The sequence below is a fragment of the Punctularia strigosozonata genome (genome assembly GCF_000264995.1).
Source record: "Punctularia strigosozonata HHB-11173 SS5 unplaced genomic scaffold PUNSTscaffold_1, whole genome shotgun sequence".
Lineage (NCBI taxonomy): Eukaryota > Fungi > Basidiomycota > Agaricomycetes > Corticiales > Punctulariaceae > Punctularia > Punctularia strigosozonata.
In genome coordinates, this window is record NW_006767433.1 from 1,816,577 (window position 1) to 1,837,565 (window position 20,989).

Below are 20,989 nucleotides of genomic sequence, written 5' to 3' on the forward strand. Positions count from 1 at the left end.
AAGAGCGAGCGAGAAATCCTGAGAGCATGCGCTGATCTCTGGTGATCGTGGATTCGTGACCGCGTCCCGGCGACGGCCACTATTTCACGGCCCGGTTTGGATGGGTGTCATTCGATATAACTACTGACGATAACCGGCCTCTCCACACATCTACCATGCCCTCCAAGACGCCTCGTGTTATCCTCACCGCGAGTACACATCATCTCAGGTCTTTTTGTAACCGGTCATCTAACAACTACTACTCGTAGAATGACGATGGTCCACCCGGGCCGCATTCACCATATGTTTTCGGGCTGTATCGACATCTGGTGCAGGATCTTGGTATACGCATATGTCTATCTCACCTAACGCTCGGCCGTACTAACATGATCCATCCGTTTGCAGGATGGGACGTGAAGGTGGATAGTAAACACAAAGAGCCACGATGACATCTGATACGTCCGTCCGTCCAGGTGGTCGTCCCTAGCAGCCAGAAATCCTGGATAGGCAAGGAAGCTAATCAAGTGTATTCGCGACGCTAACATCATAATCAATAGGGAAAGCATACCAGATCAACGACATCATCCGCGGGCGGTATTACTATCCCAAAGGTCCAGGCTCGTGCACGTCACTTCTGTACGACCTCCTATGAAACTCATGCTTATATCTGTAGATGGCCAAGGAGAAACATCCGAGATATCGAGGCCACTCAAAGACGGTGAAATTGGTGAATGGATACTTCTGGACGGGGTAAGGTTCCTTACCGAAACTAAATCTGCCATTCGCTAACCGGCATCCTGAAGACACCAGCTACTTGCGCCAACATCGGACTTCACAACCTCTACCACGGCGACATAGACCTCGTCATCTCGGGCCCTAACTTTGGGCGCAACACGTCCTCCGCTTTCTCGTTATCCTCGGGCACCATTGGCGCTGCACTTTCTTCCGCGCTAGCTCAGACTCGCTCGATCGCCCTTTCATACGGTACTATGGAGGAACCAGTTCAGGATGAATGGTGCGAGCCGGCCCATAATTTAGCGATGCGCATCATCCATCACCTGTGGAACAACTGGGGAAGCGATCCCCTCGGCTTGCGCGCCAATGCAGCCACTGGAGAGAAAGAGGTTGATCTGTACTCCATCAACGTGCCCATGGTTAAGGAGCTTCTCGACGGCGACGGTCTACCCATATGCTGGACGGACATGTGGCGGAAGAGTTACGGACGGCTATTCAAAGCTCATACCGATGGCCCCGGGCCATCTGGGCCCCCGGCGGGGCCCGATGAACCTGGCGCTAAGCTGTCAACGGGTGCGGGTGCCGACGCAGCTGAGCACGACGTCGGGAAACTGGTCTTCAGATGGGGCCCCGACATATCTGGCCTCATCGCGCCGCCTTCTTCCAGCATACCCTTAGGCTCGGACACATGGGCGATCACCAACGGCTACGTTAGTGTGACACCTCTACGGGCGGGCTTTGCGGAGCCTGATAAAGAGGGTAGCACCGAAGAGGTCAGGTTCTGGAAAGTCAAACTGTAGTATACCGTAGGCGTTGTACGAAGCGATCACACAACCTGTAGATGTATGCTGTTGTGTCCACCAGTCTAGAGTATTGGAAGACCATGCAGGTCGTGTTCGACCGCGACCCGTGCATGCATTTGGATGACAATAATCCCGGACTTCCGTTCTGTCAGGACCAGGATTACACGATGGTAGACAAGGAGGGACTGTAAAGAATGTATGTATCTATAGCATTATAAACGAGAGTGCTTGGATCGCTGAAAGTCTGTGAATGATGTCCATGGAGTTGATTCGCAGGTCTGCCTTAGTGAAGTGTCTGCGAAACGCTGTTTCCTGCAAGACCTCCGGTCGGAAGACTGAACGACAGAGTCCTGCTGCGACCGCCCGGCCATCGCGCAGGGGCCCTTCCTTCCCCAATCGAAAACGTAAGATCGACCGTCCGAAGACTTTGTGACGGGTCCGAGACCGTTATGTTCCCTGTGTCCATCCGGTAGATGATCGCAGCGTTCCCGCTCGCTTGCACGGTTACCGGCGCAACCCATGGGAAAGGAGAGGTAAAGGTTACGTTTCCTCCAGCCACGTCCCAGAATATTGCCATGGCAGTATCGTGTCTATCGTCCACGATCGCGGATGTATGAGCATTGTTCTCGATAACGCGAACTCCGCCGAGCAGAGCCTTCTTCTCGAACGTGACGAGGTTGGTAGCGGGGTAAACGGAATATGACAGCGGAACCGTAAGGTCTTTGTGATCGAGCCATGCCGCAAAGAGATCCACGGTAACCGGCGGCTGTGTAGAGGTGCCAATGTTGCTCCAGTTCCCTGTCTTCTCTCCAACCTCAACGGAGAGGGTGAAGGACGTGCTGTTATCGAATGCATAGCCGACGTTGTCATGCCAGAGGGACAATGGTCTAGAGTAGTTCGACTGGAACATGGGAAAGCCGTTTATGAAGATAGTGCCGGAGTGCTTCTTCTGGTCCAAGACCGAGAAGATAGAAGAGTTGGTGGTTGAATGAATGTTCGCAACCATGACATGTTGGACGTCATCGTCCAGGAAGAACCAAGCTTTCTGCCAGGAAAGAGACTTCGTGTCCGGGTTTGTGAAGCGCATCGCACTTGCACCTATCAACCCATCAGAGACTCCGCCAACAAACGGTTGGGTACCCTTCCAGCCAGCAGTCGAGCAAGCCAAGGGAGTGGCAGCATAATCGACGGTGATCCCTGGGATAAGGTTCCAGTCCCAAGCAGCCGCGATATCCTCGTATTCGTCACCACTGAGATACGTATACGTTGTGCCGTCGGATAAGTGAAATCCTAGGGGCTGAAGAAGCGTCAGTCACGACGAACCCAACCGGATTGCTCTCACGAACGTTCTGTGAGTTAGTACACTCGGTATTCTCCGTCCTGGTGGAGTACATCTTTAGTGTCGTCACGTAACCCGCTCCTCGGTGGACCTGATCACATACTTAAACCGCGGGAAATGGTCAATAAATGCAATCCTCATACCATGTAATCATTGTCGTAGAACATGCGATTTCCAATGAGGGTCCCCGCATTCGCAGTGGTCGTATTCTTTGAGAGGCTGTCGTCCACATTGATCAGCGATGTGGAGTTCCACTCCTCGCCGAGCTGTCCTATCTGACTGAGATTCAGGTTGATCTGAGCCGTCGCTCTATCGCAAGTTGTTAGCGGGACCGGGGATCGAACAGGTATGCGACTCACTGAGCATCGACGACAGGGAAACTGATGAACCGAGGTAAAGTGCTCTGCGTTTGTACAGATCTGTCAGGGCTTACATACACCAGAATCAGGCACGAATACGCACAAAATCCCAGTGTAGGACCCCAGTTAAGACATTGCGGTAGATCATCCACTGGTCACCGTCAATGAGGGTCGCGAACGCATTTTTGGTGGTCGAATTAGCAGCGAACTGGGTACCGCCGGCCGTGATCTCTAAGGCCAGGACATCGTTGGAGCTAACACAGTGAGACCCTTAGCTCGTTCGCGATACCTTGTCTTTTGAGGCTCGACTCACAAATCCTTGCCGTAGTTGCCGTTATATAACAGGCCACCATGCTGCCCAAACGATCCGTCAGGACGTATTCCATCTGCCTTGACTGCCTGCTCTATGACAACTTCGGCGTGCACTCGGGAGTACGCGTCACTGAGCAAAGACGCATTGCCCGTGAGGAGGGCGCTGTCTACCCCGATCTTCGACATGTCGAGTATATTCGCTCCGGAGACATAACCCGGTTGTGGGTTGCGGTAGAACGGGCTGTATCCACGCGTACTGATGTGGGTACAGTTACTAAGCTATCGATCACGATATTTGCTCAACGAAATGTCTTGAAGGATCATGGTATGCACTGACCTGGGTGGCGGTGAGCGTATCGTTCATGAGCAAACACGCTTGCCCCATATACATGGGTATCAGAATTACCTGAGCCGAATTATTAGATTAGCTGAGGGGGGGGAATGATTTTTCGCGTACGTTCGAGTACCAATTGGTGTTCCACAAACCAGGAGTGCCACAGGGGCACGAAGCGGTTCCTCCGTTGTCCAGGCAAGCGATGTTGGTGAAATCTCGTTCGAACCACCAGTCCATTGCATTCGAGATGGCGCTCTGTACAGCAGGATCCTTCACATACTGATCTTCGCCTTCCAAGCCTCCGTGCCAAGCGGCCGCTATGGTCACTGGATAGCTACATCAGGACGAAAAATCGATCGATACAGTCCTGAAGAGAACTTGCGGATTCTGTTCCAGTGGAAGTACGCCGGCCAGTTGGCACGTTGTGCATCACAGCCGGTGGTATAATCTACTTCAGAGTCGGGCCTGATGTTGGCAACGGAAGTTACGTTGCAGCCTTTGGAACGCCGATGAGCATAGGTCACTTACCACTTCCCATCAGGGCCCAAGGAGGACAGCCTGTGTCAGTTATCAGTTTCTTGCTGAAACAATGTGCGAGATGACAACATGCCATGCAGGGATGCCAGATGGCGGGGCCAGATTTTGAGGGCTCTCCACAAAGCTGATTATCAAAGACAATCGCCGCTGGCCCATCAGGGCGATGTCGGCGAGTGTCTCTGGGTCAAGTGTCTGAGTGGGCACAGGCGTGCTCGAAGCGGCGGCGGACGTCGCATTGGCTGACGAAGAGGACGACGCGTTTGTCGCAGAGATGGACGAGACACTGATAGTAGGGGCGGCCGTGGTCACGGCGGAGTTTACAGTTGACGATGGTCCATTGGAAGAAGGAGACGGAAAGCTGGAAATCGACGACGGCGCAACCACAGACGATGAAGGAACAGGCGAAGGCGTCGATACGCTCACCAGCGAGCTAGTGCCCCCGGTGGAAACAACGCTAGACGTTGCATTGGCGCACAGAGACCGCTCCGCCAGACCAACAAGGACCACCGAGATGAGGGAAGGGAGCCACATCCTTGACCGAACGAACGACCGGGGCCGATGGACAGCTCGTCATACATATGTAGCAGACCGCCGCCATCCCGATCGTGCGCTAGCAATCCCGATATGACCTCCCTTCCGAAAACGCAGTGCCTGGCTGTACCGGCTGACTTGTCCACATCAATCGAACTCCCGACGGCGTCTAATCGGTGTCAAACCAAATCAATTGCACACCCAACTCTCTTTGGCCGTCCAGCACGGGGTAAGCAACTTGCATCGGATGTCGCATCAGTCCACGCACTCCCTCTTGCTCGTAAGATTCAGAGTAAAACCTCGCGGGTAGCAAGTCCTGCGGCAGTCGCCAGCTGCAGACAGCAGCTGTCATAGATGTTGGTGACTGAGACGGAGAAGGTGGGTTCCGCCAATGTCGCGCCCCGCAGCACGTGGGTGCTATTGCAGAAGCACTCCGCATGACCGCGATTCACCCGCGGGAGACAAATGGTCAGCGTATATATAGCTGCATTTCCGCATTGTACTCTGGTACAATGTCCGAACTCTCTATCTATAGAAGACACAGCGCAAGTGCGGCAAGCACAAACAACGTAACAGTCCACTGGGCCCCTGCAGCCGTCATCGGCGCGCCCGACACCTGTCCGAAGATGCCCTGCTTTTTGTACACCTTCAGGGAGTTGATAATCCATGACGCATTCTATTTCGTATCATCAGAGGCGGCGGTGAATATAGCATAGCGTCTCGCGTACCACAAAGTTCGTCGGGTCCATCAGACGATCTGGACAAGTTCCGGGACAACCTGAAGTCGCGTAAGAGTTGCCCGCCCAGTCTCCACAGAACGTGATGTCTGTGCAATATAACATCAGCTTCATGGCTAGATTTCATCACATTGACGCACCGAAGATAATGGAATGGTTGACGAAATACTGCAGCGGGTCGCAGTTGTCGGGAGCAAGTGCTGCTACCGGCGTTCCCCAAGTTGACGGGTTGGGATTGCCGTCGTTGATATCGCTCGGGATCGCTGCTCGATAGAATCGGTCTGTAGCACGATGGCGTGTAAGGTCATGAAAAGAATTCGTTGCGCTCTCGACACTCACAAACGGCGATGCCATTTTCGTCCCACTTCATGGCAAAGACTCCTCCTCCTTGTGACTCGAAGAATGGTCCGTAGGACGCTTGACTCCACTCCGTTATACCGCACCCGGGATTGGATGCCGCAAGGCCGGAGCAGTTCAAGTTGTCGACACCATTCGATTGCTACGCGACTCAGACGCTGGAAACATACACTCTGACGCAATCGTACTTACCACGATCGTGCCAGTGAAGTTGACGACGGGCTCGGGTGATAACATACAGCCGTTTGCCGTGTGCCATGTCACCTGGTTGTGCTCATTGTCATGCACTCCCTCGATGATGTCTATCTCGCCAGTCTACAGCCACGGTATCAGTATATGAGAGAGTGACGCAGGAAATCTGCACGGACGTATGGCCACGTTCCACTCCCGAGCGTCCAAAATGCTGGCCACACACCTATACCGAGCATGAGTCACTACTTGCGGGGCATCGGGCGAGCAACGCACCACAACCCCATGGTGCGCGGTTCAAATCCAGGATAAAAAGACCCGTATTGTACTGCTTCTGGCTAGAGATCCGAACACTGAAGAAAGGCTTTGAATTCGTGGAAGCTCGGCACGGAAACCTCGACACGAACCTGTTGCGGTTGGTTCCAGCCGGAAGCCAGGTGGTGTCGTCGCCTTTCATAATGACTTGGTTGTTCTCGCTTATGTATGACAGATTACTCGCAAATGCCGTGGTTTGGTTCACGTAGCTGTGAAAGCATACATGTCAGACTCCAACGGCAGAACACTGAACATGCAACGTACTTGACAGTGCCATGAGTCGGATCCTCTCCGGTGAAGAAGTCAAAGGTGCTAGGGAGCCTCAGACCATGCTTCGTAGCTCAACTGGAGAATGACTCACTCGAAGAATGTCGAGCCTTCGTAGGTATCCTCAAGAACCCACAAGAACGTAGATCCATTGCGGTTCACATCGTACATCTTCCTGTTCCGTTTCTGTACTTGGCTCTGCGGGAGGCCCGATAGGTAGGAGCGAAAGTCAAATATGCTCTTCTTCACTTGGGATACGCTAGATGGGAGTGCAGTGGATAGATCTGCGATGAACACGCAGAGGAGCAAAGGTATGGGCAGCAACAGTCGCATCGTGGCGGGTATAGGTTTGGTAAAGAGCAGGTCGCTGAGGAGGTGTCGCAAAAGGGTCGTGAGGACGTAAAGTGTAGTCGTTCAGGGAGCTCCGGATGTGGTTTTCAACAGACAAATCGTCACTGGCGATGAAGATGACAAAACTCGGGATCGCAACACGGAGGAGAGGCGGGATGCGCGTGTAGTGGTGTCGTAAATCGTACTGGGGAAATGACAAGAGCAAGTATAGGGAGGCTAGACAAGAATCGAACGGCGGTGATGCGCAGCTCGCGGGAGTGCACCCAACCTCGAGGCAGCAGCGTGCATTCCGCATCCTCGGAGCTCGTTCACGCGTCAGTCTCACGTGCTCCTAAGCCTGACCTGAGCACGGACGCTCCCAGAATGGCGTAGAATCCCAGAGTAACCTGGAAACTCCACACCTCATAGATGCTCTTGCTCATGAAAGTCAAAGACACGTCACGCGAAGTAGATGAGCATGAACCACTGGAGGCCAAGTGATGCATTTGTGACGGGTTCGGGCATACACTCCATAGCGAGCATGGTAACATGAATCGGGTGAGGCAATGAACATGTGGCGGGAATACAAGGCAAGGAGAAGTAACACCATCTACCGGTAGCGGCGGAGGCTGAGAGTGTTGTGCTTCTTCCAGGTAGAGTACTGGGGCGCGTGGTTGTGGAGGTGACCCTTGCCGATACCACGGTTCTGTAGACGCGGTCAGACAATCCCGAAGACGTATGATTCCGAAGATACGTACGCGCTTGCCAGTGCTGGTAAGTCCGCGCAGCTCGCGATGCTTGTGGACGGGGTTGACAATCCAGTTGATCCTGGGGTCCCGACGAACCTGTATATGTACTTAAGCTTCACCGTTGAGATGGTCACTGAACGAACAACTTACAGCCTTGTGGCTCGGGTCCACGAGAATGACCTCGTAGTACTTGTAGACACCATCCTGGTTAACCCAGTACGAGTTCAAGACGCGGAGGTTGCCGCAGCGCCTGCCTACGCGCTCCTCAGCGACGCTCTGGAGAGAGCGCTGAGGCTTGATGTGGTTGACACCCTGGCGTACGGGCTTGCCGTACGTGGCACCTAAAAATCCTCCGATTCAGCTAGGTCTCCCGCAACGGTAACGCAGGTAGCGCACCCTTAGGAGCCTGCTTCTTGCGGTTGCCGCGACGGACACGGACACGGTAGATCACGTAGCCCTGCTTGGCCTTGTAGCCAAGGCGGCGGGCCTTGTCCGGGCGCGAGGGGCGCGATGCGCGGTGGATGACGTTCAACTGACGGTACTCCCAAGCACTAAGTCGTCGTTGAGAGCTCCGCCAGGGTGAAAATATGCCCAAATATGCTCACCGAACACGGAGGAGGAAACGAAGGACATCCGACTGCTTCTTTTTGTAGAGCTCGCTAACGTACTTGTATGCGCCCATCTTGCCGACTGAGATCAACGACGAAGTTAGCACTCGTCAGAGGTGCACTGGAAGGTCATCCGGATTGGAGATCGCCCATCCATCGTATTCCAGCCACGACGTATCCATCCGAGCAGAGTTCTGAGTTCTCTCGGTCGCCAGAGATGCATCCGTAGACATGAATGAGCGAGCAGCATACTCACATTTGAGGAGGGCCCTTGAGGCTTGAGGTGTGTGTAGGTACAACGGACCCAAACTTCGTATGACTGCGAGCTGACTCAGCAAAGCGCCAGGCGAACCGCGCGCGACAAGTTGCTGTGTTACTCTTGGCTCTCTGACACTGTGACTCAACCCGCTCCTCCCATTCGAGATGCCTCTGTCCCGCGTCTACAAGCTCACAGAGGCGCAAAAGCTCATGTATAATGCTGAGAAGGAGGTCAACTTCCGCTGGATTGCGAAAGTGTTCGCTACGCGCTCTTCGTACTTGCTTTCGGAGAATGATCGAGCATCGCCTGAACTCGTCGACGAACTTGCAGAGCTAGGAGAATTTGCGGAAGTAGCCTATGGTTTCTTACCAATAACAACTGTCTTCGAGCAGTATGATGTGCTCTCGCAAAATGGCTTCCCGTTAGCGGAACATCGAGCGCTACGAGGCGGCCGTCTCGTCACCGCGTTGATGGGAGACGTTGCAAGCCTGAAGGGGTATATTGCATTCAGACCTGAACGCAATCAACTTGTCATTGCGTTCTCTGGCACGCAGAACTGGATACAAGCACTCTATGATGTACACGGTTCTCGTCGCAGGTATCCGCTCGGTCGCGGGTGCAAGGTTCACAGAGGTTTCTGGAAGCTCTATTGCGGTATACGGAAACACGTCGTGGAAGGCATTCAGAATGCACGAGAGCAGTACAGCTTCGCAGAAGTTGTTTTCGCTGGGTATGGAGCTCTCAACTCTGCGATTGGGATTCTGAGTATTAACGAGTAATTAGCCACAGTATGGGTGCTGCTATGGCATACCTTACATCACTCGAAGCTCTCAATACGTCGGACATGTTGCCTCCAGGAGTGACTATAAAGCTGGCGGCATTTGGAGGTCCCCGAGTGGGCAACAAACGACTGTGCGAATTCTGGAGAGAATCGGTTGAGAGGTATCGAAGCACCCACGGTTCTAATTCATTGCAAGAGTACTTTGTGAAGGCTTACAATGACGGTGAATGTTCTTCGACTGGTAGAGAGGACATCTATTGACCTTCTACGTGCTTGCAGGAGTCCCAGCGCTTCCCCCCGAGAGGTTTGGTTATAAACATTTCTGTCAAACACCTCTCTACCTTGCCTTCGGGCGAATGTATCATGTTCCAATCAGCGAATGTGAATACTCGTCCATGTCTGTCGCCGAGTCAGAGCTGGACAGCGATGAAGTGCCCTTTCCGAGAGGCGGGCATAACTACTACAATGGTCGGAACATGGAACGCCTTGCTCGAAGGATGGATATGCTCGCGGTAGAAATGACAAACGGCCCAGGATGGGAAGACCGCTATCGAACAAAGATGATGAAGTCCGAAGGGCGCTTTGGTAGCTGATCGGGCTGATGCTGTAATATGACCATGAACTTGGCGATTCGAGGCCTCATGTACAATCTCTGTGGTGTCGGTGCTCAAGCATGTGTAGATTCATTAGCGGTTGCACGAAGTCGCAGGCCGGTTTTTGTGGGGCGTTGGTCGTTTAGCACTTTAGTCCGGGCCGGATTCCGCCGGCAATCGAGTTCGCGTGCGGGTCCAGCGTCTTGAGAACAGCTACCCATACCGAGGGCACAGTAGTGCCGGAGCTATTCCTCCACTTCGAGCGCATGTTCTTCACTAGGCCGAATGTCACGCTCAGACCACAATTCATGGGAAGACGCCCATGCTCAGTCTGAACGACGGGTCCTGACTGAGGACGGCAGCGACCTTGACCTTGACCACTGCATAATGCTCCCAGACCGGGATACTACTATGCCATCCTCCGGGGCTTTGGCACCTGCCAAGGCACCTGTGAGGTTGCTGCTGATGAGAGGACTGGCGTTGCTTTGTGCATGTTCACTCAGTATTGGCAGCCACTAGTAAGCGCTCTCATGTGCGCTACATGAGATCGTTGCTCGTTCTGACCTCCGATCTCTCATTCTGCTGATAGCGGGAGGAATCTTCTTGGACCTTTGAAGTCTCGACTTCATCGCGAGATGGGCACGAACAACACGGAATTTAGCTTGCTGGTATCAGCTTTGAGCCTCAATTCCACATGGACCCCCATTCTGGGTGGCTTGCTCGCGTCTCGTTTAGGGGCAACATACACGAGCATCCTTGCAACAAGCATTATACTCTTGGGTTAGCTGGCCCTCAGATGAAGTGCTGGAAGCCGCACCTGATGATTGATTCACTGTACTCTACAGGACAGGCCGTTCTCCTTATCGGCAACTTGTCCGCCAGCGTCCGTATGATGGCATTTGGGCTTTTTATCTTTGGACTAGGAGTTAGCCCACTCGCGGTTGTGCAAGAGACCATCATCGTACGCTTTTTCCATTCACACGGACTTGGGATATCCATGGCACTTGGCCTTGTGGCAGGAAAGGCGGCATCCTTCGTTGCTGCACGGACGTCTTACCCGCTGTCGCAGCACTACGGACCTCACGCCCCGTTCGTAGTAGCAACTACTCTTGCAGCTCTATCTGTCGGCATAAATCTATCATACGTTGCTGCGTCAAGGTGGATCATCAAGGAAACAGACACTGAGATGGAGGCTGCTGAAATATCCGAGGATGCGCGCCGGTATCGCTTAGCCCAGAACCTGTCCGAAGCAGATGCTCTGGATGCGGTGGCAAGGAAGAAGCGAGTTCACATTCGGGATATAACCAAGCTGGGAGATGTATTCTGGGCGTGCGTGCATGCACGATGTGTCGCCCGGGATCCCACTAAAATGATACACAGATATATTGCAATCAACATCCTATGTGGGTCGATTTGGGAGCCGTTCCATCATCTCGCGCCGTGAGTTCAATAAGCCGCCGTATCCGAGACTCCAGCCAATACGTTGCACCAGGAACATCATCCAACTGCGGTACGATCTCAGTGAATCTCAAGCAAGCGACGAAGCGTCCTGGTTGCTCGCTGGTAGCGTCGTTTTGTATCCCATCGTGAGTCTCGAGTCTGTTTTGCCGTCAATCGATGCTGATGTACGGCCCAGGTTGGTCTGGTGGTGGATCGTTTCAGGGCTCGAGGAATTGTCCTTCGGTTGTTGCTGTTGTCATCCATCCTCACATTTCTCTGCTATATCTGGCTGGCCTTACCTCCGCATGCAACGGGAACTGCCATGCCTGCCATCATCTCCTTCTGTGTCGGCCAGGGATTCGCACCCTGTATGTGCCTTCAGCACCTCTTTGCCATGATTGCTATATAAACCGCTGTCTAGTGCTTCTCGTCGTCATTGTTCCGGAGCTCGTCGCGTCGAAGTTTGTCTCGACTACGCTTGGCGTACATAAATCTGTGAGTTATCATCTTTATAGGCGTGTCCTGTCTCACCTGTTGCACCAGCTTGAACAAACAGGATCTGTTACATTTCAAACGCTTGCGGGACTATCCCTGGATACGGATAAGCCGTCTTCAGGAGACAAAGGGAATCCCACGGCTATTCAACACCTCTTAAACACCTTTGCATCCCTCAACGTCCTCCAGTTCTGTGGTATCCTCGCCCTGCGATACCTGGATAGACACAGGAGAGCAGCAGCACTCGCATCCGACCCGGCCTATTTGGCCCCCGAATCAGGTTCTACGGACAGAGAAAACGACCCCCGGAGAAGGGTCAAGGAGGCCATGGATGTCAATGTCCTCCACGATGCATTTGAAGATGACGAACACGAGCCGCTCCCGTCCACGTCCTTTCCCGAACAACGTCGGCCTCTTCTGCCACAGCGGCATTCACAAGTGTCAGAGGACGAACGGCGTTTGCAGGACGAGGTAGATGCTGGCCGTGACTTGAAGGGAGTGGCACTTTCGCATGAGGAAGTACGGAGAGGCGAATGTTTTGCCATCTCTGGCACTTTACTCATCGTGTTGACATGGGTGCTTTTTATGGTAACAGCATGGTTGAAGCTACGATCAAAGGCGGATAGGGAAGGTCCACCTAGCTAAGCTATAATAGCAATATCAAAGATGAGATGTACGATAGTGGATAGGTTCATGATAAATTGGCCAGAAATAATACGATGAAGGAGCTCGCGTCGTAGTCCTGTTCGACTCTAGTCCACGATGAATTACAGCCGCGTTACTGTAACTCGCGGATCATACGAGCTTCTGCGTTGGATCTAGTACTTTTCCAGGTTCTATCTCTTGTCCGGTATTCCAAGTGCCTATGCAGATGTTTGCAATGGTAATGAATAACGTCAGGGTGGTCAGGCTGAACACTGTCCATCCAAGTGCTTCAATCGTGAGTGATTGACGACATGTTGAGATGGCTTCCCGTCCTGGACAGAGTCCTCCCGTGCGGGTGACGGACATAAGCCCGGAGGTAATACCCTAGAAGACGGGTAAGCTTCCGAGTGCTAACCCAAAACAGTTTGAAACCCCACCCATAAAACGGCGGTGATTAACAACCAACATATAGAACTGGCAATATCGGCGAGGATGCGCCGAGCACCGTCGATGGCAGATAATAAATAAACCGTGGCGAAGAGAACAGTCCAGCTGGAAGTGAAGCATATTGCAATTAAACTAGAAAAGACAACACTCTTGAGCCAGGAAGTTCGGCAGGTCCGCATTTATCACGCACAGAGCATGATAGGGCTTGCCGACGAAGTGGTGCTCTTCATTCCCAGCAGCAATCCGGAAGACGGTGACTCCAAGCTCCGCCAGGGATACAAGGCCCACCAGGAGGAACAGAAAGACGTGAGACTGGCCTCCTCCAACGACAGGCGCGACCATGATGTGAAGTTGGGTTCGAGTGCGCTCAGCCGTCAGCTAAGTAGGCCTCGCCGCGTTCCATGGGCATGTCGCCTGGAGGAAACCACGGGGTGCATAGGATTAGACGCTCTGCTTGCGTCACTGCCGCTGAAAGACGGCAAGTCGAGAACCGATCATCTAGTAAATCCAGGTAGTCTGGCTTCATAAACCGATTCGGATATGCAGCCGCCGGTGCGGAGTAGGTAGACACCGGTTGGGAGACGAACGTGGGGCGGGCTAAGCGAGGAAGTGTTCTTGACTGGGCTAATACGTAAGAGGCCAGAGCCGAACACGGTCCGTCGGCTAGCCAGAAGAGGGCATCGCTCGTTACCTCCACTTATATTTTTGCAGGTTGCTCGGAGCGTTCTGGGGCGCTTGACGGCATCGTGTAACACGGTGGACGGCGTTGACGCGACAACGAAGATGGACGGCCCCCCGCAGCTGCCGCCTCTACAAATCCCGCCATCTTCGCCGCTCTCATCTACGGTCCACTTTGAGGCACCCAATTTGCGCAAGTCCATCTCGATCGGCTCCTTCGCCACGAATAGGCAGGCTGCAAGGCCGTCCGCATCATCCTCGCATGCCGGTGCCATGCATAGTCCTGCGAACCCAGAGCCCAGTAGGACGTCCTCTAGGCCCGGCGCACAGACAGCCTTTGTCGGTGGATGGTACGACAGGGACCGCGCGTTGCAGCATCTACACAATACCAGTGGCAACAACACAGCGCCAATCTCGACTTCGGCGGATGACGACCTGAACTATATACAGTCTGTCCCCACCTCCGGTTCGGCGTCCGAAGCGCGACCAAACAGCGCGACGGGGGCCCAACGCGCGAGTCAGCAACTCTGGTTACCCGAGCGGTTGAACACGCTCAAGAAGCCAAGTAGTACTGTCAGCTTGACATCTGCGACCTCCTCTAGCGAACAGTCGGCGCGACTAACCCCACTCTTGTCGCAATCCGTCTCCGGCAAGCCCAGTGCTGTGAGTCTAGCGTCGTCAAGCACAGGTCGCTTCAGAAGCGGCAGCCTCGACCAAATCGCGGGGAGAGCTGCCATCGCGCGTAAAGATGCTCAGCGCGAGCCCAAAATCTCAGTGCGTGCACGCGTGATAATTCACTACATGTTACTGACACGTTCGTCGTGATCAGCACCTTCGCCAATCATCCTCCCCAGAAGTTTGCGTGGCGGTGGTCGGCGTCTCACAATGTGGGAAATCGACATTCATTCGCAAAGCCCTGAAGCCGTACTCCATTAGCCTGGGCAGTGCCTCGTCTTCAGGGAGCACGTCTTCTCATGCCCCATTCCCATGTACGAGATGGAGCTTATAGCGCGTTAATCTCGCGACTGATATGCATGCCTGCCACAGATATCTCACATACTGCCGTACTGTCAAAGTATCCTCAGGGTGTATCGGAGAGGATCATCCGAGTCATGGAGATTAACGCTTCCGCACTGAACTCTCTATCATCTCCGGAGACCTCCGTCTGGCCGTCAGATGCTCCACGAGTCGACGGCGTCATCCTGGCTTACGATGCATCGGACATGGCCTCCTTCAGACCCATACCGCAATTGCTCGGTGAGTTCCATGTTTAGGGGTAAGCGATTGTGATTTCATTGAAAGCCAGCTGGCTTCGGGAAGATGCGGCTTCCATTGGTTGTCGTTGCCTGCAAGACCGAGCTGCAAGGCGAGCATCGCGTGGCGTCAGAAGAAGCCAATGATATTGCGCGACAATACGACACCGGTCTCGTCGAGGTCAACGCGATCACAGACGAAGGAAAAGAGCGTATACGCCTTGCCTTCGATTGGCTGGTCAAATCCATCCTTCGCACCCGGCGCTGTAGGTTACATATTCGCGTTTGCGCTCTCTTTCTGATATTCCAGTATCCAGCGACATCCGTGGCGCAAGGCGATGGCTACCGTAACCCGGCGTCTCCAGACGTCCTTGCTGCATCTCCGCCATGGGAGCGTGTCCGTTCGGAAGCATCGACGCCAACACCAGCCACGCTTGCCTCCACTCCTCGTCAGACTTCGCCAGCCCCAGATGCGCCAAGCCTGCAGCGACAGCAAGAGCTGTCGGCTCATACTCCAATACCTCCTCTACGAACGCCTACTACACCGAGACCGCTATCACCAATGCGGGCTCGTTCCATGGGAGACTTGGTAACAAGCAGTGAGCAAGTACGCAATGGTTCATATGCTCCGCGAGAGCTCGAACGGGAGCACTCCGCATCCACCATGCACAGCACATCCAGTTATAGCAATGATTCAAGCGCGAGCTCATTGTTACGGCCACCGAATGGACAAGCTTGGCCGATGAGGGAGTCTGACATCGCTGAGGGCATGACGAGCGTCGAGGAGATCGTGGAGGAGGGAGAACACAGAATGGAGCGGGAGCCGTACGTTACCTGCCATTTACCGTCGTGAACCGCGCTTGACACATATTCACCTTAGAAAACCGCCTACTTGGGGCTCGCTTGATGATTTGATCCAGAAACTATTATACGTCACAGTCTCTGGCGACGGTAAGTAGCATGTGTTTCCAAACATGTTCCAATACTGAGAATTTATTGCAGATCCTATCTTTATATCTCATTTCCTTCTCGTGTATCGACGATTCTCCGGTCCCCGCCCTCTTCTCTTGGCAATGCAAAAACGTCTTCGCGAGCTCGATGCCTCAGACATTAGTGATGACATGTTAGCTGATTTTGCCCAAATGAGGTCAGTGCACTGCGGTTTTGTGACGTATGTACTAGATGTTCACTTTGCCACAGAATCTGCCATTTGCTCGACATGTGGATACGAGACTACCCGCACGATTTCGCCGTGCGAGGCACGTACGGCGCACTTTCTGCCCTGGTGAAGTCAATCTTGATGAAGACACAACTGTTGCATTACGGATCCGACTTTTTGCCATTCCTGGAGTTACTGCCGAATCTGTCTGATAAGGACGCCTCCTGGGCTATGAAGGTCGACCATCCTGCAGATGAGAGCGACGAGAGTTACACAGATGAAGAAGACCTCGCACCCGCCCAAGAACCCGACGTTGGTTCATCCCAATCAGACAGTTCGGCGTCATTCCATTCTTTCCCAGAAGCAAGGTCTCCTGATGCAACATCCGCGGCCATCCGTGAGCGGAAGTCGAGCCTGCCACTGAGCAGCTACCGGGATTCAAGTCATGCCACGACTTCTCCTGTGAACTCGCGCCGAGTAGACCCAGAGGCCCAGTTAGCCTCGCGCCGTTATGTCATGAGGGAGCTACAGAGAATCGGTCAGGAAGTAGCGCTTCTTGACCCTACGTACATTGCACGGGAGATCACCCTCACTCAAGTAGACCTATTTTTACAAATTGAGGTATGGCCACCCCTCGCTGATGATTTTTATTTATCACTGATTCATGCTGAGTTTAGCCCCGGCACTGGCTATTTCATACATTCGTTAGCGGCAAGAAGGACTCCGAGCCGTCGGGTTCCGTAGCAAGGCTCAATCGTTGGACCGATGTGCTAGGAAGCTGGTACGCGAACAAAGAGAATGATCACACCGTTTGTTGGTCTCAAAAGTCTTATGCAGGGTTGAATCCCTCGTCCTCTCTCATGACAAACCAAAGGCTCGGGCGAAGCAGATTGAGAAGTTCGTGGATGTAGCTGAACAACTAGTTGCGATGCAGAACTTCGGGGGCCTTCGTGGAGTAGTATCGGGCATCAACGGGGCGATAACAGGGAACAGTTCGCTACTGGAACTCCTTACGCAGAAGTTCGAGGGAAAGTTCGAGTTGCTGCAATCCTACAGCATGCTACTCGCCAGCTCGCGGGGTCACAGGGCATACCGTTTAGCACTCCGGTCTTCAAAGGGAGCCGTCATCCCCGCCTGGTACGTCACGCACCTGCCTCTCTTTACTACCACTAATCATCCGTATAGCGAGATACACATATCCGATCTTCTACGATCTCATGAGGGCAATCCGGATGTGAGCCCAGTGGATCCGACAAAGATTCACTGGGGTAAATGGAATTTGATGGCGAAGTTCATCGATACCATCACGGACTGCCAACGCCGTTGTCGGACATCGCCTGAATATGAACATCTGGCCTCGGAGCACAGAAAAGAAAGGGAGCTGGCAAAAGAAAAAGGGATAGATAAGGACGAATCTATCAGCAAATACTGGCGGAAAGAGTATGTGATGGATGATGAGGTAGCGTGCTTCGTTTCGTTGTCAATCCATCTAGTTTTGACATTCATTTCAGTTGAAGAATAATCGCAGAGAACAGCCGATTGGTCACTCGGAGGAACGCCCCCCAGTATTTCGTGCAAGCTCCAAGGACCGCGTTCTTCAAGCCAAAGACTTGTACCGGCGTCGCAAATTGGTTTTTTGGTGATATCAAGGCCGTGGATGGACTCCGGACTCTCATATGATGTGTTCTTTCGTGGAACCCTGGCATTCACTCGATCTGGGTATTTGTGTGTTGAATCTCGATGTTCTCATTCCTGCTGCTCTCTATGCTTTGTAGTGTCGTACTCCCACCAGTTATGCCAATGTAGACGTGTGTCATCGGATCATCAACGCGTTGTTACCTGTCATTTGCGATGAATCGAAGCAATATGACATGACTACTCCAACCGAACCACAGAAGTTTGCTGGATTTCGGTGTCGTGTTTGTTAGCTAGTACTATACCTCGCGGCAAGACAAGAAGGCCTGCGCTAGCGGGTGGCTGGCGACCGGATCATTTCCCCTTGCGTTTCCCTCCCTTTTTCTTACCCATGCCCCCAATTTTATCGCCCTTGTGGGCCCGCACTCCCTCATTCCGGGATCCTTTCTGACCTAGCTCCTGATCGAAGCCGCCGCTTCGGCGGCGGGCAGCTCGTTTTTTCTGCGCCTTCTTCTCACGCGCTCTGTCGGACAACTTGGGCTGGGCTTCGCCTATCTTGACAGGTCGCTGCGCTTTCTTTGCCGATCGAATCGAGGCTGCGATGGCAGGGCGTTCTCCACTCTCCGTTTCTTCCTCCATCGCCATCTTTCGACGTTTGGCGCGACGAGTCAAACCGGAGAATTTATCGCGCTTTGGCTAGGTTCCCGTTTGGTGAGCCGCATAGTTGTCCATGTAAGGATGCTTACTTTGTCCTCGTCTTTCCGCTTAACCTTCGCTGTTGCTGTCGACGGGAAGCCGGTCTCGTATTGTTGCTTGCTCACGGCTTGGGCTAGTCAACGCGCGATTCACTATGAGGAATAGGGGTGCTTTACCTTCCGCCTTTGCTTTATCCTTGGCGCTCTGGAACCATGTCCTGGCCGGCCGAGAATATATTTCTTCACTATGCTCCATCATGTTCTCTCCCTTCTTCAATTCCATTTCGGCTTGTCGCATCTATTTCGCTATTAGTTTGGCGGAGTATGGAGTCGACGATGGACGAACCTGCTTCTCTTCCTTCTCTTCCTCGAGAACTTCGGCGATCTCCTTCTTCAACAACTCCAGCTTCTCGGACCACTTCGAGATTGCTTCAGAGGGGACAATGCGATGGCGGACTTGATCATCACCGGCACCATGCTTGATGGCTGCCTTAAGCATCTTCCTGTCCGCTTCCCCAACGAGCGTCACTGATCTGTGGCATGCGAGTTGAGCGGGTCTGGGGAGAACGTATAGCAACCGTAGCGACATACCGTCCCTTTTTGCCTGCACGAGCCGTACGACCTACTCGATGCAGATACTGTGCCAGTTGTCCAGGCATATCGTAGTTGATCACGATGTCCACGCCCTTGATATCCAAACCGCGGGACGCAAGGTCTGTGGCCATAAGGAAGTCAACCGATCCATCTCGGAATTGTTGCAAAGCTTTGAGCCGCTTTGCGTACATTAGTCATGCACGGGAGTTGGAGAAATATACACGAACCTGCTCCTGGGTGAGGTCACCGTGCAATTCCGCGCACTTCATATACAACAGGCTGAAGACGATGCGCATCTGATGTGCCAGCTTCTTGCTGCGGAAGAAGATGATGACACCGGACTTGAACGTGCGCTTGCATAAAGCGACCAGGATCGCGGAGCGTTCCGATTCTTTGCCCGCCCGTACTCGAACGAATTCTTGTATGAGGCCCTTCGCGGTCGACCGTTTCGGATCGACGAAGAGGCGAACCGGCTTGTCCAGGCTCATCTTGACAAGTTCATCGACGGAGTCGGTCATTGTGGCTGAGAACAGCATCGTCTGTCGTGACTTCGGGCAAGACTTGATGATTTCGGCGAGTTCATCAGCAAACCCGTCAGAGAGCATGCGATCGGCTTCGTCTAGAACCAGGATATCCAGCGCATCGAGGTTGAAGGACGGTGAGTTACGCAGGTGGTCGATGAGACGGCCCGGAGTAGCAATGACAACGTCTGGCTTGCTACGAAGAGCTGCCTCCTGTGATTTTACGGAGAGACCACCTGCACAGTCGTCATCAGTGACTTCCTCACAGCAGAATAAGGTAAATCCCACCAACTGCAAGACAGAAACGGATATCCGTGTACGTTGCGAGCTTCGTGCCAACCTCGAAACACTGGACCCCAAGTTCTCTCGTAGGCACCAAAACGAGACAGCGAGTCGCCGCGGACTTTTTCGCCCTATCTCGGTAAAGCAGACGTTCTAGCATGGGTATTATGAAGGCAGCCGTCTTTCCAGACCCAGTGACAGCATTTCCAACAACGTCTTTACCGAGGAGTGCGACGGGTATGGTGGCAGCTTGGATGGGTGTAGGTTTATGGAAGGATAAAGACGTAATTGCCTTGAGTATAGGCCGGGAGAGGTTCATGGAGAGGAAGGTCGAATGTGTCTCCGAAGGGCCAGTATCTGAGGCAAAGAAAGCAGCTTTGCGTTCCTTCTCGGCCTGTGTTTCGGATTCGCTTTCGTCTGCTGAATCGTCTTCCTCGTCGTCAGAATCGGCATCTTCCTCCTCCTCCTCCTCCTCTTCCACGCGTTCCCCCTCTTCGTCTGAGCTCGCCAAGAGATCGTCTTGTTCTTCATTGCCTTCTAAGCCGACAAAACTTTCCTCTTCTGAGTCCTCCTCTGAGTCCTCATCCTCTTCTTGTTCATCATCAGGTTCTGATTCCGAGCTCTCAGATTCGGAAGAGTCGTCATCTCTTTTCCTCTTCTGACTGATGGCTCGACTCTTTCTCCTTGCAATAATCTCGTCGACTGACAGAGGTTCCTGCTCTGCGATTAGAAAAAGCAACAGTACGGTCATTGAAGCTTACGGGTTTTGAGCCACTCTTAACAAGGTCTGCAGTGTCGTCGTTCCTCAGATCGGTGTAAGGGTCCCCAGAAAGGTCAAAGCTGAACTCCGGGTTCAGCAGCGCATCTTCCGCATCCCGGATTGTCGACTTGCCGGTTCTGCTGGGCCCTGGCACTGCCGATTCTTCCTCCGCGTCTGAGTCCAGTGTCATCACAAAGTCGTCGACCGCCATGGTGTAGATCCGTCAGACGAATGTTGTTCGTATGCAACCCAGCGAGAACCGGGTTGCAGC

General features: G+C 53.3%; 7 protein-coding genes across 7 annotated transcripts; 3 read left to right on the top strand and 4 right to left on the bottom strand.

The window, feature by feature from the left end:
- Positions 1-153: 153 nt before the first annotated feature.
- PUNSTDRAFT_79485 (polysaccharide lyase family 8 protein) lies at positions 154-4,870 on the bottom strand. Its single transcript, XM_007378575.1, has 17 exons — positions 4,472-4,870; positions 4,390-4,419; positions 4,244-4,326; positions 3,985-4,187; positions 3,865-3,933; positions 3,529-3,806; positions 3,319-3,469; positions 3,216-3,259; positions 3,000-3,165; positions 2,864-2,947; positions 783-2,814; positions 653-729; positions 533-596; positions 453-482; positions 385-398; positions 249-321; positions 154-188 (listed from the first exon to the last, which is right to left on the bottom strand). The coding sequence occupies exons 1-11, from the start codon at positions 4,552-4,554 to the stop codon at positions 1,801-1,803; spliced, it is 2,205 nt and encodes a 734-aa protein (XP_007378637.1). The 5' UTR covers positions 4,555-4,870; the 3' UTR covers positions 154-188; positions 249-321; positions 385-398; positions 453-482; positions 533-596; positions 653-729; positions 783-1,800.
- Positions 4,871-5,458: 588 nt separating this feature from the next.
- PUNSTDRAFT_56933 (glycoside hydrolase family 16 protein) lies at positions 5,459-6,965 on the bottom strand (the record flags this gene model as incomplete). Its single annotated transcript, XM_007378576.1, has 10 exons — positions 5,459-5,605; positions 5,658-5,755; positions 5,807-5,947; positions 6,006-6,165; positions 6,216-6,338; positions 6,392-6,438; positions 6,489-6,565; positions 6,620-6,736; positions 6,792-6,839; positions 6,889-6,965. The coding sequence occupies 10 exons, from the start codon at positions 6,963-6,965 to the stop codon at positions 5,459-5,461; spliced, it is 1,035 nt and encodes a 344-aa protein (XP_007378638.1).
- Positions 6,966-7,597: 632 nt separating this feature from the next.
- On the bottom strand, positions 7,598-8,808 carry PUNSTDRAFT_48647 (60S ribosomal protein L15). Its single transcript, XM_007378577.1, has 6 exons — positions 8,738-8,808; positions 8,479-8,563; positions 8,270-8,424; positions 8,024-8,214; positions 7,883-7,969; positions 7,598-7,830 (listed from the first exon to the last, which is right to left on the bottom strand). The coding sequence occupies exons 2-6, from the start codon at positions 8,553-8,555 to the stop codon at positions 7,735-7,737; spliced, it is 606 nt and encodes a 201-aa protein (XP_007378639.1). The 5' UTR covers positions 8,556-8,563; positions 8,738-8,808; the 3' UTR covers positions 7,598-7,734.
- Positions 8,809-8,904: 96 nt separating this feature from the next.
- On the top strand, positions 8,905-10,159 carry PUNSTDRAFT_95001 (alpha/beta-hydrolase; the record flags this gene model as incomplete). The annotated part of the gene is made up of 3 exons (XM_007378578.1): positions 8,905-9,470; positions 9,524-9,744; positions 9,801-10,159. The coding sequence occupies 3 exons, from the start codon at positions 8,905-8,907 to the stop codon at positions 10,112-10,114; spliced, it is 1,101 nt and encodes a 366-aa protein (XP_007378640.1). The 3' UTR covers positions 10,115-10,159.
- Positions 10,160-10,567: 408 nt separating this feature from the next.
- PUNSTDRAFT_79495 (MFS general substrate transporter) lies at positions 10,568-13,557 on the top strand. The gene is made up of 10 exons (XM_007378579.1): positions 10,568-10,632; positions 10,704-10,894; positions 10,960-11,443; positions 11,495-11,554; positions 11,607-11,700; positions 11,751-11,922; positions 11,976-12,049; positions 12,098-13,078; positions 13,132-13,273; positions 13,332-13,557. The coding sequence occupies exons 1-8, from the start codon at positions 10,580-10,582 to the stop codon at positions 12,692-12,694; spliced, it is 1,725 nt and encodes a 574-aa protein (XP_007378641.1). The 5' UTR covers positions 10,568-10,579; the 3' UTR covers positions 12,695-13,078; positions 13,132-13,273; positions 13,332-13,557.
- Positions 13,558-13,924: 367 nt separating this feature from the next.
- PUNSTDRAFT_129400 (ras GEF) lies at positions 13,925-17,874 on the top strand (the record flags this gene model as incomplete). Its single annotated transcript, XM_007378580.1, has 12 exons — positions 13,925-14,593; positions 14,649-14,808; positions 14,867-15,076; positions 15,126-15,338; positions 15,390-15,897; positions 15,953-16,023; positions 16,075-16,219; positions 16,273-16,852; positions 16,909-17,012; positions 17,069-17,368; positions 17,417-17,690; positions 17,743-17,874. The coding sequence occupies 12 exons, from the start codon at positions 13,925-13,927 to the stop codon at positions 17,872-17,874; spliced, it is 3,366 nt and encodes a 1,121-aa protein (XP_007378642.1).
- A 178-nt stretch (positions 17,875-18,052) lies between these two features.
- Positions 18,053-20,935, bottom strand: PUNSTDRAFT_79499 (DEAD-domain-containing protein). Its single transcript, XM_007378581.1, has 8 exons — positions 20,720-20,935; positions 19,965-20,673; positions 19,383-19,912; positions 19,153-19,334; positions 18,908-19,094; positions 18,739-18,859; positions 18,613-18,689; positions 18,053-18,562 (listed from the first exon to the last, which is right to left on the bottom strand). The coding sequence occupies exons 1-8, from the start codon at positions 20,927-20,929 to the stop codon at positions 18,221-18,223; spliced, it is 2,358 nt and encodes a 785-aa protein (XP_007378643.1). The 5' UTR covers positions 20,930-20,935; the 3' UTR covers positions 18,053-18,220.
- Positions 20,936-20,989: the final 54 nt, after the last annotated feature.